We start from the raw sequence: 23,685 nt of genomic DNA on the forward strand, positions 1-23,685 counted from the left end.
ATTGTGTGCATATGAGCACCGGGAGGCGCCCAATTCGCCTACTACAGGAGGAGGAGAAGGAGGAGATTTCACTCGAAGGTTCTCTCTCTCTCTCTCCTTCTATCTCTTTCACTCTCACACACAAACACAATTCACATACACATACGCATACAGAAACACATAAACACCTACACACACACACACACACAGAAACACATACACACACATACACAATCACACACACACATACAGAAACACTTAAACACCTAGACATACACACACAGAGAAACACATACATACACATACACACACACAGAAACACCCAAACACAAATATACACATACACACACACATAGAAACAAACACACACGTACACACACACACACACACACACACACATAAACACAATTTTGAATTCAGGTATGATGACTGGAGAGTAAGGGACACAGGGAAACTGTTCGAGGTCTGCTACCTTCCTGCGTACTACAGTTAGGTATATACTAGTTTCGCAGAACACGTAATAATGTACTCTACATACCAGGTAAATGTACAAACCAGGAACGTCTGGACAGAGGCTCGTACAAGTACTTACCAGGCAGAGACGGGTTGTACATGCAGCTACCGGGCAGGTACATGCGAATCGCTAAGGCAACAGTGGGTCACCTTGAAACACGAGGTACGCGAGTACCTACCAGATCCGGTACATCTTGAACATGGAGCACCAGTTACTTACCAGGTAGGGGAGATGGTTGATCAAGAAGCACAGGGACGCTACCGCCACGGCCGTGCTCCAGCGGAAGTCGCAGGCCGGCGAAGGGCGCGCCGCCCCTGCAGAAGGACGCTGAGGTCCTCCCGTCGCCCCTGCGGCCGCTTTGGGTCCGCTGCGGTGCTGCACCAGAGGGGGGCGGTGCGGGGGCGGGGGCGGAGGCGCCGCCAGGTCCATGGAAGAGGCGGACGTGGAGGAGGAAGCCGTGGAGGTGGTGTGGTGAAGAGCTGTACCCCCTTTCGTCAGCGGGCCGCGTCCTGCTGACGAAGACGTGGTCGAGGACGCTGTCGTCGCGCCCTGGGTGATGGGGGACAGGTCCGAAGGGGGTGGGGAAGGGAGGGCGCGGCCCCCGGACCCGGGCCGCCCACAGCCCCTGCTGGCCGTGACGACGCCGATACTGACGCCGGCGACGACGACGAGGAGGACGTAGACGGAGAGAACAAAGAGGGACAACTTGATGTCGAGGGCGTAGGGCAGGAAGTTACAGAGGTCGAAGGTAGCCGGGTCCGGGATGGAGGTGCGCGCCAGGAGGGCGGCCACGCCTACCAGGACGGCCACGGTGGCCAGGACGGCCAGGTGGTACCGTATCTGGTGCCTGCGGACACTGAAGCGGTACTTGTAGGGCCACGTGTTGGTTAGGGCGCGGTCCACCAGGAGCGAGGTCAAGGTGGCCGCCTGCAGGGTCCGGGTGGCGCTGAGGGCCCAGACGAAGGCGGCGCAGGCCTCGTTCGACTCCGGGCGGACCAGGCTCAGGAGGGCGTAGGCGAAGACCTGGAGAGCCATGAGGAGCTCCTGAACGAAGACGGCCAGGAGGAAGAGGTCGACGGAGCGCCACTGGCGTCGGTACGAGTGGAAGACACCCAGGACCCAGGCGCACATGAGGAAGACGAGTGGCGAGGCTGCCGACAGCCCGATCCAGCTGTAGGTGAGCGAGCGCATGTTGCCTGCGTGAACACCCCTCGGGGATTAGAGCGCGCACCACTCACACTTCTGACCCGGCGGCGGCGGGAGGACCCTGGCGGGGCACGAGGGGGCTGATGCTGTTGGGCGGGGACGTCGTCGGTGCAACATCACACCTGGGGTGCGGGTGACGACGCTGCCCTGGGGAACCACGTTCTCTAGGCTTGCGACCTTCGTGGGGAGGAGCGTGGCGCTGTGTCACGTGGTTGAGTGGCACTACGCGGTGCCGGCGAGGTTCCTCCGAATTCGATAACCCTGCGCAGGAGTCACCGTAGTCTCGAATCAGGTCGAATCACAGTCGCGACTCGAACTCCGCGGCAAGTCATACTGTACTTCGGCACTAGTGAGCGGGCTTCAGCGAGGCAAGGTCGAGGACCCGCCGTGAACGGGGCCGCGGACGGGAGGACCTGACTGAAGGAGGGGTACTCGAACACATTCCTCCGACGGCTCCGCCGGAACCGAAGAGCCTCCTGGTTCCTTCACTCCTTCAGGAAAGGGAGCTGGGCCCGTGCAACTGCAAGGTTCCTGTCCTTCCTCTTCGGGTTCTTGGTCTTCCGGTTTGCCTCCTCCAGGTGGGTCCTCGTGATCTGTAAAGCGACAAAAAGAAAAAAAATTAATTTCATTTTTTCTAAAACCAAAACAGAAACATGCATTGTATATCTATATCTATATGCATGTATGTATGTACGTATGCATGTATGTATGTACGTATGTATGTATGCATGTATATATGTTTCCATGCATTTATGTATATACATATAAGTATGTATGCATGTATTTATGTATGTATGCATGTATGTACTGTATATATGTATGCATGTATACTTGTATGCATGTATGTACGTATGCATACATGTATGTATGCACGTAAATATGTACGTACGTATGTATGTATATCGCATAGCGTATGCTCCTACACAGCTAGGAAATAAACTAAATTCCTGGCTGGTCAGCGAATATTCCACATTCGCTTTAGATTTTATTCGGGCTAAAGGCAGACGACTTCATACAGCTTCGGGGTCGAAAGAGATTAACCTCCAATGGGAGGGGGTGGGGGGTGCGCTACAAAGAGAGAGAAAAATCATGGTCCGAAAAGGGTTAACCACTGCGCCACCGAATACATAAAGACAGACAGTCGACAACAACGGAAGCGTCGTTGAATCTATACCGAAGTTTAGCTTTCGATCTCTCTGTACGAGGGCGGAGTTTGATGAAAAATCTGAAGGATATTTTTTGAACGTCATTATCTCTAAGACGTCTTTCGGACATACTGGTCTTCACTCACTCACTCACTCACTCACTCACTCACACACACACACACACACACACACACACACACACACACACACACACACACCCACACCCACACCCACACGTACACATGACCCGGTCGACCTTGTCTCGCGGTCTCTTGAAGAACGACCGATGGCTATGCAGCTGATGCTTCTGCTGTTACCAGCTGCGGCCAGCTGCGGCAGGACGACGAAGGTGAAAGGTCGGTCGCATGCGGCGCGGCGGCTGCGGCGGCCGGAACCCGAGAGGTCCGGCGCGACCGCAAGCGGCAGTTCCCATCCGCCGCGTGATCTCCTTGCAATCCTCGTCGGGTTCCCTTTCACTTCACCTTCTACGCCTTCTGCAGCGTCGTTCTCACGAAGGACGTCCTCTGGACTTCTCTGCAAGAAAGGCGCCGTCCACGGGGACTTCGTCACAGAGTCTGCCTCCTTCTTCTTCTTCTTCTTGGCCTCCTTCTGCCACTCCTTCAGGAGATTTGTTACCTTCAGGTGCTCTGGCAGACTCTTCAGCGGCGCCGCCCTGGACGCCAGTCCTCCTTCAGATAGTCCACGGTCTGACGAAGGTCTTCTGAGCCAGTTCAACATCCCAGAGACGTTCATTGCCGAACAAGGAATGACCTCAGACTCTTACACGACTTAAAAAAAAAAAAAAAAAAAATAGAATCGCCTTCATTCATGCGAGCGGTGACTCCCTTTAAGAAATTGTCGAGAATGTAAGGGATTCATCTCTTTCTAGAACAAAAAAGTGACGGAACCTCACGAATGCAGTACCTTTCCTGTATTTCAAGACTAGGTAGGGAAATACGCATGCATACACGCACGCACACACACACAGTACATACATGTACATAACTATATATACATGTATATACATACATACGTCAACATATGCATGTATATACATTGTATATATAAAGACTGTGCACACACTCGTAGGATGTATGTACATTCCCTCTATCCCTTGTACACACCCAATGACCCTTTTATACATACATATACATACGTACTATGTACGTATGTATATGTATACATACACACAAAATATCTACACAATTACCAATTTTATTCATCATAAAAAGGGTCGCATTGTTCCCGAGGCTGTTACAAGACGAAACTTTGTCAAAGAAACAAAAGAGGGGGAGAATTAGGACCAGAACAATCAAGAGCCTCCTTGCCACTGTTCTAGCTGGCTTTGTTCTTCTTCCTGTCAGAGAACAGCAAAGGAGAAAGTTCTTCGACCCTTGGGTTATTTGTTCTAACATTTAAACGAGGTTAAATTAATTTCATTCGAGTCGAAACGACTTCAATCTTAATCTTTCGTTCTTCGAATTTCCAAATGTCAAATTACCTTCGTGTCATACTTGAAAGAAAAAGTTGAACGACGAATTAAAAGAAGTTAAACCTAGAATACGAATGTTAGACACGTAGTTGTCTAGACTACTGTTAGCGAAGTCTTCTTCTATCTATTTCAAATTCACAACAGCTGACGATATTCGGCCCAGTGTGAAGCGAATTTTAGTCTTGGTAACTGACTTAAACAAAATGCGACATGTGTTTATTCGCAAGAAATGAAATACAACATTTTTATTTTACCACAGCCTCGACGAACTCTGTGTGTGTGTGTGTGTGTGTGTGTGTGTGTGTGTGTGTGTGTGTGTCTCCATATACCACGTGTACGACTCTGAACACTGAAACCAGACAAACGACATATCAAGTATACACACATTTCTTTATTAAACATTCTACGACTTTCCAAATACAATTCCTCTACAACACAACCAAACTTCTGTTAACAAAACCTGCCTCAACGTGTCGAAAGGGAAAGCACTTTCCTTAATCGAGAAACACTTGTTTTTATTATGGCTAATCACATACGATTTTATTTTGTTTAATACTGGCATACACCCTGAACTGACCAACCAACCTATACACCTATGGGTACTTTAAAATTTATCATGGGTGTCGTTAGGCGATTTTATTCCTCCAGCATTAAAAAATAGACTCTATATGTGCCCTTAATCATTGTGCTATAGGGGTTTCCACTTCAGCTGACGTCAGCCAATTTTATTCAGCAAAGAAAGACCTGTGACACTTCATTCGTATGATTACATACTGTACCATGCAACTTGTCGTTGGGGAAGGTTCAGGTCAAGTTCCAGGTCATTCCTTTTATATACAGCCAGCATGGTACAACGGTAACGCCATTGCCTTGTGGGAAGCAGTCGCACAGTCAATGGTTTGAAACCCAGTGGCTGGGCTTGTTAATCCATTTCTCGTGATTTCACAAAATCCCAGAAGACTTCATTCAGTTAATGGAGTATCCCTTGGAAATCAGGCTCTCCACGGAGTACATATATACCAAAGGCATTTCCCCCTTATAAGGGAGGTAGCCGAAAAAAAGGCATAAAAATCACTCCCACCCATTCCATCCCCTACATACTCCACTCCCCCCTACCCTCTTATCTTGGCACTTCCTGGATGACGGGTCATCCATGCATCTCGTCCACTGCCCTGGGTCAGAAGCAGTGCCACAAGACACAGCACATCCACAGCAAGGCCGCTTCATTAAATCGGCGACCCCCTTCACCATCCCCTCATGCAGAAAAAGGAGAAGACGGGGAGAAATCCCTTCGGGCTGCGTCAAATTATTTTTCACACATACTCCCTCACCCCCCACCCATCCTACTTCATGCATCACAACATCATCCATATACAACCATTCTCTATTCACCCCCTGTCTTCTGTCCGCTCCACAGAATACCTTCAAGAGCCCGCGTCAGAAGACGGACCACTGGAAGCCTCGTCCAGACTTGCGTCACTCCTGGCTGACCACAAACCCAAGAACGAGAAAGGACAAGAATACCACAGCGAGGTATCAGTTCCTCACGTCGTTCTCCTCAAATTCCTCCTTCAATAAGTCTCAAGGTTGTCCTCGAGCTCCTTCTTCAAGGAGGAACCTCGAGGTCTGACATCGTTGTCGTCAAACTCCTCCAGTATCCGGATGGTCATATTCCCACTTCTGTCTTTCAGTCGGAGTGTGGACAATTGATCACTGGGCAAGTGAGAGATAGGACACTTGATCACCAATAATTGTTCTCCCAAAATTGACTAATACATTCATACACTAAAGGCTTTTCCCCCCTTATAAGGGAGGCAGCCAAAAACAAAGGTATAAAAACAACTCCCACCCATTCCATCCCCTACATACTCCACTCCCTCTTATCTTGGCACCTATTGGATGACGGGTCATCCCTGCAAGTGAGCATCTGTCCTACACACCTTTCAATCTTTTTACTACCCTCCCCACCTAAAGACTCTTTTGCAATTCTGGACGAGATTTGTCAAACAAAAGATATCTAAAGATACCAAGAAAGCAATCTGAGCTCGCTAAGCATGTTAGTTTTTATTCTGGCTCCCGCTAGTCGATTTTATTCAAATTATGAATATTTAGTAGAGCGCAATTATTCAGCGCTAGATAACAAATGTCGGCAAAATAACTTTGGTCTCAAAATCGACTCGAAAATCTTCCGTTTTCTTTGCTGTAAGGGTCATCACACTGGGCTACTTTTTCTCCAACCTCCGATGAATTGGCGGTAGCGCCCATCTCCAGAACTTCTTCTGTCGTAAAACCACTGTGGCAAACCATTTAATTTTTTCGACAATTTACATAGAAAGCTGGGGACATGGAACTGCCTAGTGTAGGGCTTATGGAGTACATAAACGCACATCGATGTATTTATGAACCCACATTCAAGACCAAACGCACAAATTTACACATTACACATAAATGTGTATGTATGGACACATGTGGTATACTTGTGTACACATAATTCACGAGATTGTCTTAACGAGGATCGTAAATTACCAAAACAAAACAATTTCGAATGCATACAAGAACAATTGTTTATACATACATGTGTACACACACACACGCACACACATTCCTCTGACGCAACAGTGTCCTGTTTATTTTCGTGACAGTCCTGTTGGTTTGGACGTGACTGTTTTGTTTAGTCACCCGTATGAGCTTGCTGGCTCTTGTCTTGTGAGCTACGGGTGTCACGGCATCAAAGCAGAATTCTTTCCCATCGGGTGCCCTTCCCCAGTCTTTGGGGACTTCGAGTCAGCCCCCCCCCACTACCCAACGAGTGACGTCATGTTATCAAGAAAGTTAGTTTAGGTGAGGTTAGGTTAGGTTAGGTGAGGTAAGGTTAGGTTGGGTTAGGTTAAGAGAGTTTAAGTGAGAGGTGAGGTTAGGCTACGTTAAATGGTGTGGGGTGAGATTAGGTTAGGTCACGTGAGGTTAGGTTAGGTAAACTTAGGTGAGATTAGACGAGCTTAGGTAAGTTTAAGTGATGTTAGGTGTAGTGAGGTTAGGTAACACTAGGTGAGGTTGGGTGTTTTTGTTTTGTTATCATTTGTCTGTTTGATTCTCATTTATTATTAGTTATATGTCAATTTATCATTATCTACTATTTACCTGTTTGTTTATTATTTAACTATACCTATGCATTTATTTATGTATTTTATTTGTTATTTACATTATTATAATTTTTATTTATCAATTTATTATCATTATGATTTTTTTTCGCATCCGACCTAGATATGGACCAAAAGGTCTCCTGTCGGCATGCTCCGCCTTTGTACTCCTTTGTAATCCTTATCAGGTGAGGTTATATAACATTAAGAGGCACTAGGAGATATTAGGAGGTACGAGGTATTGTTAAGTGAGTTGGGGTAAGGTTAGGTTAGGTTAGGTCAGGTTAGGTTGGTGAGTTGAGGTCAGGTTAGGTTAAGTCAGATTAGGTTAGGTCATGTCAGGTTAGTGCAGGTTAGGTCAAGTTAGGTCAGGTCCGTGCAGAGAGAGAGAGAGAGAGAGAGAGAGAGAGAGAGAGAGAGAGAGAGAGAGAGAGAGAGAGAGAGAGAGAGAGAGAGATGGAACTGTGAGTTAAGAGTCGTGAGATGCGAGTTGTGGCTGTGCCTCGTGATTAATGTACCGTGACATGAAACCCGTGAGTTGTGAAAAGCTAGTAGTGAGTAGAGTTTTTGAGAAGTGACGTGTAGGTAGTTTGTTGTGACCATCGAAATTTGAGTCCAGATTTCTGAGTCCTGGGCGGGATTCGAACCCGGACCTCCGTAGTGGCAGCCGGGAACTCTACCAACTGCGCCACGAGTTGAGTATGTATGTTTGTATGTATGTATGTATGTGCTTTCCTCTACTTTCTTTTTGGATTATTTTCCGTTTGAATTAGTTAGAAAGTCGACTTCTTGTTTCACCGTGTGATATTTTGTACAAAATGTCAGACAGTTCATACATGTACGTGTTTATAAATAGTCTGTATGTATGTATGTATATATATATATATATATATATATATATATATATATATATATATATACATGCATGTATATTCCCCCCACAAAAGCTAAATTTTTAGTCGTAAAAAAAGGGGGTGAGGGAGAACGAGGAAGGGGGAGGGGAAGGGGGAGGAGGAAGAAGAGGAGGAGGAGAAGGGGAGCATGCAGAGAGAAAGCCGTGACCAGTTCCCAGCCCAACCCAGCGTAAATTTATACTAAACGTATAGCATAAAAATCCACACACAAAAAAAATGTTTTAGTATTTTTTATTGACACAGTATATATATATCAACTGGTCCCATCTTTGACAGAAAAACAGAGATCTCACCTCCCCCTCCCCCCCCTCTCTCTCTCTCTCTCGATCTTGTACATGGGCTTCCTTTAATAATCGAAAACATATTTGTCCCGTATGTCTTCGATATAAGTTCAATTAAATTATAATTTTGGTTTACAAGCACGCACGCACGCACGCACACACACACACAAGGTTTTCATACAATATTCAATGTGGAAGAAGAAACAGCTCAAGCAGAGACACTACAATTAAGTAAATACAAAAACTCAACAATTTGCAGTATCAGATTTTAACATTATTTTCCAATTATTTTCCGGTTTCTCCTACTCTTCTCTCTCTCCCTGATTCACTTCCATATTTATGATCATTACATTTAGTGAGGGACTCGAGCACTGACCGACCTAACCGGTTTCAACCGGTCTTGTTTCTATAACACGACTGAAAGATTTGATTTTGTCATCTTGATACATATTTTTCCTCTGTGATTTTTTATGGAAGTAATGGGCATTGCCAATGTTATCACTATAATTTTTGCATAACAGTAATGCTGCCATAGTGAAATACTGACGAGTCGAGGTCTTGACTTACACTTTCCTAGCAATCGAAACGACATGACGTCACGGATGTCGCCCCTATCCATTTCGTACAAATATCAATTAATCTACTCTACACCAATTTTCCTTATACAATAAAAGTTCTTTTCAGATGTATTGAAAAAAAAATCATTAGATTAATCGCCATATTTGTGAGTTTATGTGTATTATCTATGTCAGGTAATCCTGACAGGATGTAAACATACGTACTACTTACCTATGGAATCTTACTACCAGCACAATCTGGTTAACTAACCGCCGAGATAAATGAAGAGGAGGAAAGAAGAAAGAGGAAACAAAGGTGTGTGTGTGTGTGTGTGTGTGTGTGTGTGTGTGTGTGTGTGTGTGTGTGTGTGTGTGTGTGTGAGAGAGAGAGAGAGAGAGAGAGAGAGAGAGAGAGAGAGAGAGAGAGAGAGAGAGAGAGAGGGAGAGGGAGTTGTGTAGAGAGTAAACAAGAGTGACCTGTGTGGGGTGTTACCTTACAGGTAGGCCTACTGCGCATTTGAGCATCGGGTGATAGAGGGGATGGAGGAGGAAGAAGAGAAGGAAGAGGAGGAGGAGGAGGAGGAGAGAAAAAGAGGAAGAGAAGGAGAGATGGACGATATGGTAGGATGGAACTAAGAAAACAAAAAAGTGTGTGTGTGTGTGTGTGTGTGTGTGTGTGTGTGTGTGTGTGTGTGTGTGTGTGTGTGTGTGTGTGTGTGTGTGTGTGTGTGTGCACGCTCCTCCTCGTCGTAACTCACTGTTACATCGTAACATAACTCTCTGGTAGGTGCACAGATAACATCTGAACCCTAGACACAGTGGTGGGGAGGGGGAGAGGGGAGAGGGGGGAGGATGGAATGGGTGGAATGGGGAGACAACGAGAAAGGGGGGAATAAAGTAGGGGGAGGGGGGAGGGGAGGTTAACGACTACAGCACGACAAACTTCCCCCTAATTAATCACAAACAATTTGTCCCCCCAAAACACTTGCACCCCACCCCCACCGTCTGTCTAAGGGTCACGATTAGTGGGGGAGGGGAGAGGGGGAGGGAGGAGGAGACAAATCTTGGAGACCAAAAGAAATTGAAGGACAATAAACTTGAAGACCTTCATGTGAGAGAGAGAGAGAGGAGAGAGAGAGAGAGAGAGAGAGAGAGAGAGAGAGAGAGAGAGAGAGAGAGAGAGAGAGAGAGAGAGAGGAAGGAAATACAACAGAAAAAATAAAAATAAAATAAATAAACATCTGTCTCCGATCTAGTTGGGTACCAGAGCGTCCCTTACGCTAAGGTCCGCCTTGTGGAACTGTGCCTTCCTGCAGAGGCCTTCCAGCGTGACGCCGCCTTACTAAGGGCGGCTCAGTCCGCCTTCCCCCAAAGTGTGCGGACTGTCGCACCCACAAAACGATTTTATTCGGCTGAAGAAATTATTGTTATTTTCTTTGGGTTCGTTACTGTTCTGATGATGCTACTTGCGAATGGCGTTACCTCAGAGAGAGAGAGAGAGAAATAGAGAAAGAGGAGAGGGAGGGGGGGAAGTAAAGCACTACAATATATTATTTAAATGTTTGCACGATTGAATTTTTAGCTTATTCGTATCCCGAATAACACAACAACTCCTTTTTACAAAAACTAAACGAATGGGTAAGATAAAATTAAATAAACAGATGTGTGTGTGTGTATGCGCGCGCGCGTGTGTGTGTGTCTGTGTGTGTGTGTTATGCGTATATACTTTCATGACCATTTGCACACGACACCAAACCTGCCATCAGGACTGACCTACTTCAGCAAGTCCATGAAGAATGATTGGCAGCACAGTCCAGTCCGGAGTAATAAAATACCAGAATCCCAATCCTCCCTGGTCTTGATGTTAGCAGGTTGCCCTAAAGACGCGACAAAACAAACGTCAACTTCGCCAATCGTGTAGTTAATGAATGGAATAAACTTCCTGCAGAGGCAGTGCCATGCAGTTCAGTTCGAAGCTTTAAGATTCGTTTAGATGAACACCCAAGCAAGATGCTGTAATGCCTGCCACTTATTTTATATCATTTATTTGTTTTATCATTTGTCTGTTTATCATTATTTGCTTGATTCTCATTTATCATTAGTTATATGTGAATTTATTATTATTTACTATTTACCGGTGTGTTTATTATTTAACTATACCTATGACTTTATCAATTTATTTATTATTATTTATATTATTATAATTTTTATTTATTTATCATTATTAGTATTTTTCACATCCGACCTAGTTATGGATCAAAAGGTATATCTGTATGCTCTGCCTTTGTAATCCTTTGTTTTATATATATATATATATATATATATATATATATATATATATATATATATATATTATATATATATATATATATATATATATATATATATATACACACACACACATATCATTATTCTACCTGCCGCCTGGCGGTTTTCTTCAGCTCTACAATGTTTTGTGGGGTAACAGGGCTGTTTCTCAAATCTTGGTCCACTTTATGCAAGGCTGCTCGCTATGATGCGACATGTCCGTTCTTTCTCTCACGGTCAATCGAACGACATCAACGGTTATACACTTTTCTCATCTCTCCTCCCTCCCTCCCTCTCTTTCTCTCTTTACAGGCAAAGATCTAGCTTTAGCCGACTTAAATACACAATAAAACAAGAAAATAGAAATAAACAGCCTTTGCACAAAATAAATTTGATTGAGAAAGAAAATATACATTGTAGCATGGCGTAGCGTGTTCAAGAATTTGATTTTAGGTATATGTTCAACTTCCACCTCTCCACGTACCATTTTTTACCTTAACCCCGGATGGGAAATAAATGGGAAAATGAAAAAAAAAGATGTTATCATTCCTCTATTCATTAAATATTGAGAACGAAATTCAGCTAGAAAGTCTGGAACAAATGTCATTTACATACCTAATGACTGCCCTTTGCAGTTCTGGACGAAATTTGTATAAAAAAAAAATATATATATATATATATATATATATATATATATATAAAGAAAAATTTGAGCTCGCAAAGCTAATCACTTTTATTCAAACGATAAATATTTGGAACAGCGTAATTATTTATAGAATAACAAATTACAATATAGATAACAAATGTCGACAGAATACCTTTGGTCTGAACATCGACGCAAAAATCTACCGTTTTCTTTGTTACACAAGCGCAACTTCTAAAAAAATTTAAGGCGCGGATGAATTTTTTCCTTTATGCTACTGTACTCTCCCAACCAATCCTCCAAACCACGACAACTTAGTTTACTGCAACCCCAACGCCGTATTTGGTCCCAATAATACAGAGCCGATATTGTGCCTGTTTGACTGGCGACCTTCTGCATCTCTCCTCCGCCTCCGTAGATGATGACGTCATGTCGCATCCATGTCTTAGTTATCCTTTCCATTGTCCCTTTTTATTTTTTATTTTATCTACATTTCTTCCAGTCTCTAGCTAGTCCCACCCTCACAACTCTCATCCTTGTTCATATCACCCTAAAGCAAAGACAACCCCCTAAATAACAGACGTCAAGTACAAAGATTACGTTTTTCTCAGGTCCCCGTCACACCCGACAATAAGCAAATCACTCCTGCAATGACAGAAAGGACGCGAACGATGAACTTCTTATCGAGAAAAGCCTTTTAGAATTTTTTTTTAAAGAACAAATATTTCCGAAAAAAAAGTTCCAAAATTGTTTCAGAGACAAAATGACGAATGAGGGCGCTCCTCTATTTGGGAAAAATTATACATATATATATATATATATAAATATATATATATATATATATATATATATATACTAAAGTCTGGTCCCAGTGAACAGATTTACATTTATCAACCACAAATCACTTTAATTTTAAGCCATCAACATAGAGAAAATCGAGGAGGCATACATGCAGAAATTGATACGTGGTACAGCTAAGGACTCGAACCTCCGCTACATATATGAATATATATATATATATATATATATATATATATATATATATATTTATATATATATATATATATATATTGACAGAAACATTTCCCGGGTGGAAATGAAAGTTCCAAAACAGCTTCTTCTTAAAGTTGTCTTTGTAATACAAACAAAATGCCTTCCACCAAGTTACCCAACCACTCCCACCCCCGACCCACCCATGAGACTGGGAATACCGACTCAACTTTCGCACATCAACTTTGTCCAGCAATTTCCAAGATTGATTTTTATTTTCCCCTCTTAGTAAAAACTAAGATATAATATTATGATATCGGAAAGACGAATAATTATAAATTTGCAGAGAGGAAGAATATCGGGTGCGTGCACACACACGACTAAAAGGTTATTACACTGGAAGAGCTTTCTTACCCCATCCTACCTCCAACGTTAAGGAAATCTAGATTTCTCTAAGACCATTTCAACTGTATGTCTAACATTCGTAAAGGTTTATAATATCTTACTTCACCTTTCAGCTTTGCTATATATGACGGAAAAATAATTTGATTTTTGGAGATTTGAAAATTCAAATATTGTAACCGAAATCGTTTTTACTCTAACGAACTTTCAACGGTCGACGAAAGAAGAGACAAAAAGAAAAATTAGATACTGACATGAACGAGAAGAAACATACGTCAGCCACATGGTGGAAACGACAGAACAAAAAAAGATGGTGTTAGATGCTAGTTAATGTGGTGGCACACTAGACACTTCTCGATAGCATGCTACTTGCTTTTGCTATTTCGATTGAGTAGAAACGACTTCGGTTACGATATTTGTTGTTCAAATTTCCAGTTTCAAATTACTCTTGCGTCATATGGTGAGAAACTGAATGACGAACTAGAGAAGTTAAACATAGAATACGAATGTTAGACACATTGTTGATATTTTCTAACGGCAGTCTAGAATATCGTGACCTAAGTCTTTTCTATTCAACCGAAGTAGCAAAAGCAAATAGCATGCTAGCCTAGTCAAGGTAACTAGCAGTGTCTTCTATAGCTTGCAGCTAGCAGAGACCTTGATTGTTGCTAGATTTTCTAGTAAGCAAGTCTCCCCTTATTCCTATTAATTCGTTGGTTTATTGATCTGTTTTTAATTCTATTAATTCATTTATCTATTTCCTAATTCTTGTGACTTTCGTTCATGAATTCATAACTATCATTCATTTACCAATAGAAATGTTATTTCTTCGTCCATTTCTTTTTATTTCGCTCAAAGAGCTTCGTTGGCAATTAAAGAATCATTACTGGAGAGGAATGAAGAAAAAATAATTGGGACAGTTGAAGACTTGCACATACCTACGGAAAAAACCAGAAGACCACAAATAGCCATTCTTAGATCCTAATTCCCTGTTCTTAGAAGCTGCAAACTATCGCTAACAAGGAACTTCTGGAACACTAACGACGCTAACCACAGACTCTGGTGCAGTTTCCCGCCAACAAGGACATTATCGCCAATGATGCTTGTTCCTACGACGACAACGACGACGATCCTTGTTATGACCATATGGTCGACATTATCATCGTTTAAGCTTGCACAAGAAGCCTTGGTGACGTCGACACGCCCTTATTCAAGAAAAAAGCCAGTAAACTTGCACCCATCCACCCCAAATTCCATATAATTCAAATTTAAACAGAGACGACTTGAAGAACGTGCGTTTGCTAAATATCACAAATTTCTGCAAATGTGTAGATTGTACCCAATCATAAATGCTCCTGTTTTGGTCATTATTTGTTGATAATAATCAAACTTATCATAAACAGGTTCTATACATTTTTATTGACGGCTGGTGTAAACCTAGATTAGCCAATATAATAAAATAAATTTGAAATGTTATAAGATATTAAATACCGCTTTTGCTACTTTCGGGGAAGGAATGAGGGATGATTTGGCATAAAAAAAAACACTGTTGTTAGGGGCAAACTACGCATCTTCACCTGTGCTCGGATGTACACGAACGCACGCACGAACACACGTACACATGAAAACACGTACGCACAAACACACGTATGGCTTCAAGCGAAACAGCAAGACAACGACGCTCAGCCATAAAGACAGCACAACCGCGCGGGTACATACATATACATACATACAATACATACACACACACACACACACACACACACACACACATATATATATATATACACGTACACATGTACATATATATAAATGTGAACAATAGAGACAAGATAGGGGACAACTAAGTAAATGCATGCGCACACGTACACACACATACACAGTTCGGACAATATACGAGCTCCTAGCTCTCATTCCGGAGGGTATAGCTGTCAGCCACGAGTCCAACACGTGATCCAAGACCATGATATAACACACAGATTCCCTCCCACTTTGGGAACAAAAGCAGTCTTATTTATTCCATACAAATATGTCGTTTGTCGATGCGAATTTGGTCTATTCTCCTTCACAAGAAAACTACTTTTTACCGCTATCCAAGCAATGAACTACATTGTTAAATCATTAGTACCAGACAACACTGAAGACTACACAATGCCCTTAATCTTGTACTTTATCCCCAATAACAGTCTGGCACAGGCCTATGGAGAACAAAATTCCATTGTCATTGTTTTTCTTTGAGCGGAGTAATTCTCACTGAGAAGAGATGAATGAGAACTTGCATACGTTTTCACACTCCAGAAACACCAAGAACAAGGCTTAAGAATGCATGTAAAGAACGTACAAGTTGTGTGTGTGTGTGTAAGTAAACGAAACTGAAGACAAAAAAATAAACGAGTTAGGTTTATGAAGTATATCGTGTACATGAACACAAGATAGCGAGAATGGGGAAATCATGGGAAATCTTGGACAAGAAAATAACGAAATTCCTGTGGCAGCCTAAGAACGTAGATAGACTTCACCAGGTGCTGCATCATCTGTGGTTTTGTGTGTGTGTGTCTGTGTGTGTATGTGTGTGCGTGCGCGCAAGAACATGCGTGAATAAATATAACAATATAAAGCAAGGAACGAGGTCACACGTCTTTATCAATACATATTTATCAAGCGTAGGCCACGTGAATATACACACATCTATCGTACTTCCCATCATCTCTGACAACAATGCCAATTTCTGTTGTCTTGAGTAGGGCTCTATGCACGAAAGTAAGATAGCTGACAGCTATTTATGATGCAACTATGTCTGACACTTTGTATTATGAATACGAAGTATTTAACGGCATAATATTTTCCTCATACGACGTCTGTCGATTGCATAAGCGAAACGGTGTTCTAAACTTCACAATCACAAGACTGCTGGCTTACTCTTCATTATCAAATAAATAAATAAAAATAAAAATGATGATGATGATGATAATGATAATAATGATGATGATGTTGCGACATTCCGACAGGTAGGACAGGTGACAAGAAAACGAGTCTATTCCTGACCAGTTTCGTAGGTTTGTTTTTTTCCAAAGCAATGAAAAGACGTACTTGCGAAACTAGTCAAACACACTCAAGACTAAGACTCCTGTGTTTCCTACTTCCACTTACGTCAATAATAATAATATAATAATAATAATAATAATATCTTACAAATTCGTTAAAATATGTACTGGCAAAGGCGATTTTATTTAACTAAGGGAATTTCCCCTTTGTGGATTCCAGATGTGTTTTCTTATATTTTAGACTCAAGGCTTATCTCTTGAACAACACACATTGTTCACATGTGTATGGGGTTGTTGTTCTTAAGTACCGTAGTTTAATAGAGCTTCTTCCCTTGTGGACAATCCTGCGCTGTTATGCATTTCATATGGTTTGCAAGTCAGCCGTTAGGCTATTTACAGTTTGATTATCAACAGATCCGTTTTCTGTAGGAAGTTACGGAGAGTTGACAGATAAATTAGTGTTTTGTTGATCAGGATTTGGTGTTTGAGGTGAAATGACAGCAAGTGGTTGTTACGGGACGTGAGAGGAGCCTGACATTGCAAAATGGGAGGTGGATTATAGGGTGGGAATGTCCTTTTCCTACCATACCGGTGTCACATGTTTAGCATTGCTGATTGAAGATCTGAGTAAAAGGCTATTAGCGGCAGTGGAATGAAGCCGCCTTGCCAGCCTGAAGAAAGATATAAATTTGAGTCGGGTAGAAATCTGGATTACCTATGAATGGATTTTGCGGACCAGAGGGTAACGGGTGAAGATCATTTGTAGAACATTGCGACTCTGATAAGACTGTATAGGATGCAAGGCGGGGGAGCTGTCAACGAGTTTAGTAGTGAAGACTGAAGCGATGGAGGGGGAGGGGGGAGACCAAGGCCTTGTTTCACTAAGGACACAGCTGCAGAACCCAGCCATACGAGGGTGGAGCCGTCGGCGTTTATGCTGATACTTGTTGAACGGGTAGATAAGGTAGGAGATATTCTTACTAACTGGCTTCGGTTGGCATTTTATCTTTTGTTAACGTGATGCAGGTAAAGTCATCATAGCGTTCGACAAAGTGCCACACCAGAGACTACTAAATAAAATCAAAGCCCATGGCATAGGAGGAAAAGTGTTAGAATGGATTAGAGCTTGGATTAGTAACAGAAAACAGCGGGTCACCATAAATGGAATAAAATCTAGGTGGGGCAATGTTACTAGCGGGGTCCCCCAGGGCTCGGTTTTGGGTCCCTTATTGTTCATTATGTATATAAACGACTTAGACGATGGGTTAAATAGTGATGTTAGTAAGTTTGCGGACGACACTAAAATAGGACGCCTAATTAGGTCAGGAGAAGACGCCCAGATTCTGCAGGATGATCTTAATAAACTGTTAACATGGTCGGTGAAATGGCAAATGAACTTCAATATCTCTAAGTGTAGCGTGTTAAACGTAGGGCTACACAACCCCGAAAATAGATACAACTTAGATGACACGTTTTTAGAAAAATCTGAGTGCGAGAGGGACTTGGGAGTTCTGGTGAGTCCGGACCTTAAAACCAGGAAGCAGTGCATTAGCGCCAGAAATAAAGCAAACAGAGCATTAGGCTTCATTGCTAGGACGGTAACGAATAGAAGTGCAGAGGTAATTATTAAACTCTATCTAGCGATAGTTAGACCCATCCTTGACTATGCGGTACAGTTTTGGTCTCCGTCCTACAGAATGGACATAAATTCACTAGAATCAGTACAGAGAAGAATGACCAAAATGATACAAGGACTCGGAAATTTGCCTTACGAAGAGAGGCTTAGGCACCTAAACTTACACTCTCTGGAAAGACGCAGAGTGCGGGGTGATCTAATAGAAGTGTTCAAGTGGATCAAAGGCTATAACAAGGGTGATGCAAACAAAGTCATCATAATAAAACAACAGGGCAGGACTCGCAGTAATGGGTATAAACTGGACAAATTTAGATTTAAGAAGGAAATGGGCAAGAATTGGTTTACAAATAGGGTGGTCGATGAATGGAATAAACTTAGTAACCACGTAGTAAGCGCTGAAACTATCAGTTGTTTTAAAAAACGATTAGACAACTTTATGGATGGGGACGACAGGTGGTGATGGATACGGAGCTGCCTAGTGTAGGCCTTATGGTCTTTTGCAGTCTCCTTTATTTCTTATGTTCTTAAGACAACAGCGCATGTCTCATACTAATTTCAATTGGACAAATTTAGGTTTAAGAAGGAAATAGGGAAGAATTGTCTTACCAATAGAGTAATTTAAGAGTGGAATAGACTTAGTAACCATGTAGTTAGTGAGTGCTGAAACTATCGTTTGTTCTAAGAAATGGTTAGATAACTTTATGGATAGAGATGACAGGTGATAATAGACATGGAACTGTCTAGTGTAGGCCTTATGGTCTCTTGCAGTCTCCATTCTTATGCTCTTCAGGTGGCTAAGGTGAGGAAGAGGCGTACTGGGGGAAGTAGCCGAAGGGACTCCGTTTGGCGTTGTCCAGGCGAATAATTTGGCGAAAACTTTCAGTACAGCCAGCTGGACTGTCATTTTTTGACTGTATGGATGGATGTATAAGTATGAATATTTGTTGGTAAGGGTGTTCTTGATGCTTTACTAATGTCAAGAAAACGCAATGGACATATTTATGGTTGGAGTCTTTACGTTATATCCCTGGTGTCATAATGGTTCTTATTTTTTTTTCAAATAAATTACAGGTTCTTTTGGATTTTGGAGATATCCGATTACCCAGCAAACGGTCCTGTTGATTACCAACGCTTCTATCCCGACAAAACGGGAAGTCAAATAGTGGCAAAGTCTCTCTCTCTCTCTCTTCCAAGGGTGAAGATATAACAACCGAACAAGAGAGGTTGAGACCCAGAATATTCGATAATTTTTTACAAAGCCGCATCCTTATCCCATCTAACGCTTAAGTGACATGAAACAAGTCCCTATTATGCGGTTTTGTATAATTTTATCGGGAAGAACACAAAACTCCCGATTTTTTTTTTTTTTTTTAAGGAAAGGGGGAGTAATCTGTGAGGTCACGAGAACATGGCAACCCAATATTCATTCCATATGTCGCCAGGCGATTTAATTCAACAGAAATCACTTCCCCCAGCGAAATGAGTACACAACCCCATCAATGATACAAAACCCAATATATCTACATCTGCTTGTGTAAAATTCTTAACCGAACCTATGGACCAGGGAAAGATATTTCCATAATAACCATTAGAAATATAATGATGGTGGCATTTACAGGGTGATACAGAAATTCCGTGCATGAAAAAAAGACTAGAGATAATATCTCCGTTTTCTGTGTGTGTGTGTGTGTGTACAGACTGGTTTACCGCCGCTTCTGTACTTGTGGACAATCTCGCTCCGTGTGTGTATTCATATGTGTGTACATGTATGTGTACACATACATGTACATGTAAATGTACACGTACATGAACATGTATACGTACATGTACATGTATGTGTGCATGTATTATGTAGAGAGGTACACATGTATATTATGTATGTGTGTACGTACGTGTGCATGTGTTTATATGTGTGTGTAGATATGTATGCATTCATGTGTGTGTATGTATTATGGAACAAATCCTTGTTTAAAGAAAAATGAAAAATAAAACCTTATTAGCATTTATTACATCACCCACATGCATGCGTATGGTTATTGTATAACGTATATATGTGTGAATATATTATACATTTCTATATATTTCGATATGCAGGTATATGTTCGTGTACGTGTATGTATGGGCGCACGTGTGTGTGTGTGTACGTGTGATTCATCATGGTCTTGGATCACGTGTTGGACTCGTGATCGACAGCTATTACTCTCAGGACGAGAGCTCATTCATGTATGTGTGTGTACTTGTGTGTGTGTGTGTGTATTTACAAAGGATTACAAATACGGAGCATGCCCACAGACCTTTTGGTCCATATCTAGGTCGGATGCGAAAAAAATCACAATAATAATAAATTAATAAATAAAAACTATAATAATGTAAATAACAAATGAAATACATAAACAAATGCATAGGTATAGTTAAATAATAAACAAACAGGTAAATAGTAAATAATAATGAATTGACATATAACTAATAATAAATGAAAATCAAACAGACAAATGATAACAAAACAAATAATATACAATAAATTATAATCATTACAGCATCTTGCTTAGGTGTTTATCTAAATGATTCTTAAAGCTTCGAACTGAACTACATTGCACTACCTGTGCAGGAAGTTGATTTACCTAGTACCTAGTTACATCTGCTTGTGTAAAATTCTTAACCGAACCTATGGACAAGGGAAAGATATTTCCATAATAACCATTAGAAATATAATGATGGTGGCATTTACAGGGTGATACAGAAATTTCGTGCATGAAAAAAGACTAGAGATAATATCTCCGTTTTCTGTGTGTGTGTGTGTGTGTGTGTGTGTGTGTACAGACTGGTTTACCGCCGCTTCTGTACTTGTGGACAATCTCGCTCCGTGTGTGTATTCATATGTGTGTACATGTATGTGTACACATACATGTACATGTAAATGTACACGTACATGAACATGTATACGTACATGTACATGTATGTGTGCATGTATTATGTAGAGAGCTACACATGTATATTATGTATGTACGTACGTGTGCATGTGTTTATATGTGTGTGTAGGTATGTATGCATTCATGTGTGTGTATGTATTATGGAACAAATCCTTGTTTAACGAAAAATGAAAAATAAAACCTTATTAGCATTTATTACATCACCCACATGCATGCGTATGGTTATTGTATAACGTATATATGTGTGTATATATTATACATTTCTATATATTTCGATATGCAGGTATATGTTCGTGTACGTGTATGTATGGGCGCACGTGTGTGTGTGTGTGTGTGTACGTGTGATTCATCATGGTCTTGGATCACGTGTTGGACTCGTGATCGACAGCTATTACTCTCAGGACGAGAGCTCATTCATGTGTGTGTGTGTGTGTGTGTGTGTGTGTGTGTGTGTGTGTGTGTATTTACAAAGGATTACAAATACGGAGCATGCCGACAGACCTTTTGGTCCATATCTAGGTCGGATGCGAAAAAAATCACAATAATAATAAATTAATAAATAAAAACTATAATAATGTAAATAACAAATGAAATACATAAACAAATGCATAGGTGTAGTTAAATAATAAACAAACAGGTAAATAGTAAATAATAATGAATTGACATATAACTAATAATAAATGAAAATCAAACAGACAAATGATAACAAAACAAAAAATATAAAATAAATTATAATCATTACAGCATCTTGCTTAGGTGTTTATCTAAATGATTCTTAAAGCTTCGAACTGAACTACATTGCACTACCTGTGCAGGAAGTTTATTTACCTAGTACCTAGTTGTATTTTACGGGAGGGGAAGTTATGCTCGTAGTGCCCGTTTTTGTATCTTGCAAGATCAAGTTTGTTATTCTTGTATGGTGTTTGCACACACTATTTTTTCGTCCAGTTTGTTCCACACATGTGTGTAATAATAATAATAATAATAATAGGTTTATTGAAATAGCAGTGATACACTGACAATAATACAATAGAGTACTTTTATGAGTAATACAGTAATTATAAGAGTGATATAAGTGTGTGTGTGTGTGTGTATACGTGTCCCTGTGCACATGCGTGCATGTATTTGTTTTCGGTGTCTGTGGGTGTGGGCAGTATTGGTACCCATGCCCTCTCGCCTACCTTGTTCGACCTTCCAGGCACCGTCCTCTCCTTAGCCACACACTGCAACGAAATTTCCCAAAAACACTGAAATCCTACGACACATTCCTCACACACCACCTGAGTCCACACACTGGTCGTATCCCGTCAATGCAAGAACTCGGTGTTGTTATATAAAAAAAATCACTTGAAACGACTTAAACAACGCGGGAAGAAGGTTAACGCTCACACCTCCTCCCGCCACTCGTGACCAACGTACACTGCGGAGCCGTCAAATGTCTCCTGTTCTGTTTGGCTTGGTGGAGGAGTGGAGGAGGAGGAGGCTGCCTCCGCGACGGCTGGAGTTGAAAGCGCACCATCTAGCGGTGGAGAAGCAAACTGATAAAAACTGGTGGTGGTGGTGAGGGGGGGGGGAGATTTGATTTTAATTTACTTAATTTGATCGAACAAAAAGTGTAAAAAATGTACATATAAAAACACATTCATATACCAAAATCAGGATGGTACAAGAAAAAATATAAACTTGTTTTCAAATGGGGGTTATGAGACGATAGCCGTGGATTCCTTGTTAAGTAGTGTTGTAGTTTCGAGAATAGAATTGAAAAATAAATAAAAACACATAAATAAATATATCAATAAATTGATCAATATTCAAATAAATATAAGAATAAATGGATAAGTGAGTAGGATGAACATCAGAGGAACGTGCCAGAAGTTAATGTTCACGAATTATGCTGGTAACTGGCCTAGGCAGAATCTCACTGCACAGTCGTTTGATATGAAGTCATCCCAGCCATACCCCATGAATATCCGAAGGCAATTGGTACAAAAAACATCGAAATGCCTCTTTCAGTCACCATTCAATGTCCATGTCTCACAGCCGTGCATGAAGACAGGGAGCACAGGTGTCTTGAAGATTCGAATGTTAGTCCTCTTGTATAGATGGCGACATGCCATATACTCAATATGAGCGAGTCCATAACTCCATTTTGGCAATGCCAATCCTTCGAAGTACTTCCTCACATGACCCACCACAGTTATGCACTACACTACCAAGATATGCGAAGCGTTGCAAGATATCAATATCCTCGCCACATCCATGGACAGTAAATGTGTGATGTGTCAGTCATTGAGTCCCTAAACTCCTGAACCCTGGTCTTGTTCCAGGGGACCTGAAGACCAAACGGTCTCGCCTCCCTGTGCAGTGACTGGAAGACTGCAACCAGGAACTCCAACGGCCCCGCAAGAAGGACAGCGTCATCAGCAAACATAAGGTCAGTATCCTTGGTGTTCCCAATAGATGCTCCGCAACGACATTGATCGAAAACTCTGTCCAATAACCATT

At 41.7% G+C, this 23,685-nt stretch overlaps 1 protein-coding gene across 1 annotated transcript in view; it reads right to left on the reverse strand.

Moving 5' to 3' along the window:
- Positions 1-22,589, reverse strand: part of LOC143034466 (uncharacterized) — a 126,055-nt gene extending 103,466 nt beyond the window's left edge. The window contains exons 1-2 of the mRNA XM_076200551.1: positions 22,362-22,589; positions 713-2,292 (exon numbers count right to left, since the gene is read on the reverse strand). Of these exons, the coding sequence (XP_076056666.1) occupies positions 713-1,684 (972 nt within the window). The 5' untranslated portion in view covers positions 1,685-2,292; positions 22,362-22,589. The remainder of the gene's footprint in view (positions 1-712; positions 2,293-22,361) is intronic.
- Positions 22,590-23,685: the final 1,096 nt, after the last annotated feature.

Source organism: Oratosquilla oratoria, chromosome 17 (assembly GCF_046742065.1).
Source record: "Oratosquilla oratoria isolate Oo_2021 chromosome 17, ASM4674206v1, whole genome shotgun sequence".
NCBI classification, from domain to species: Eukaryota; Metazoa; Arthropoda; class Malacostraca; order Stomatopoda; family Squillidae; genus Oratosquilla; species Oratosquilla oratoria.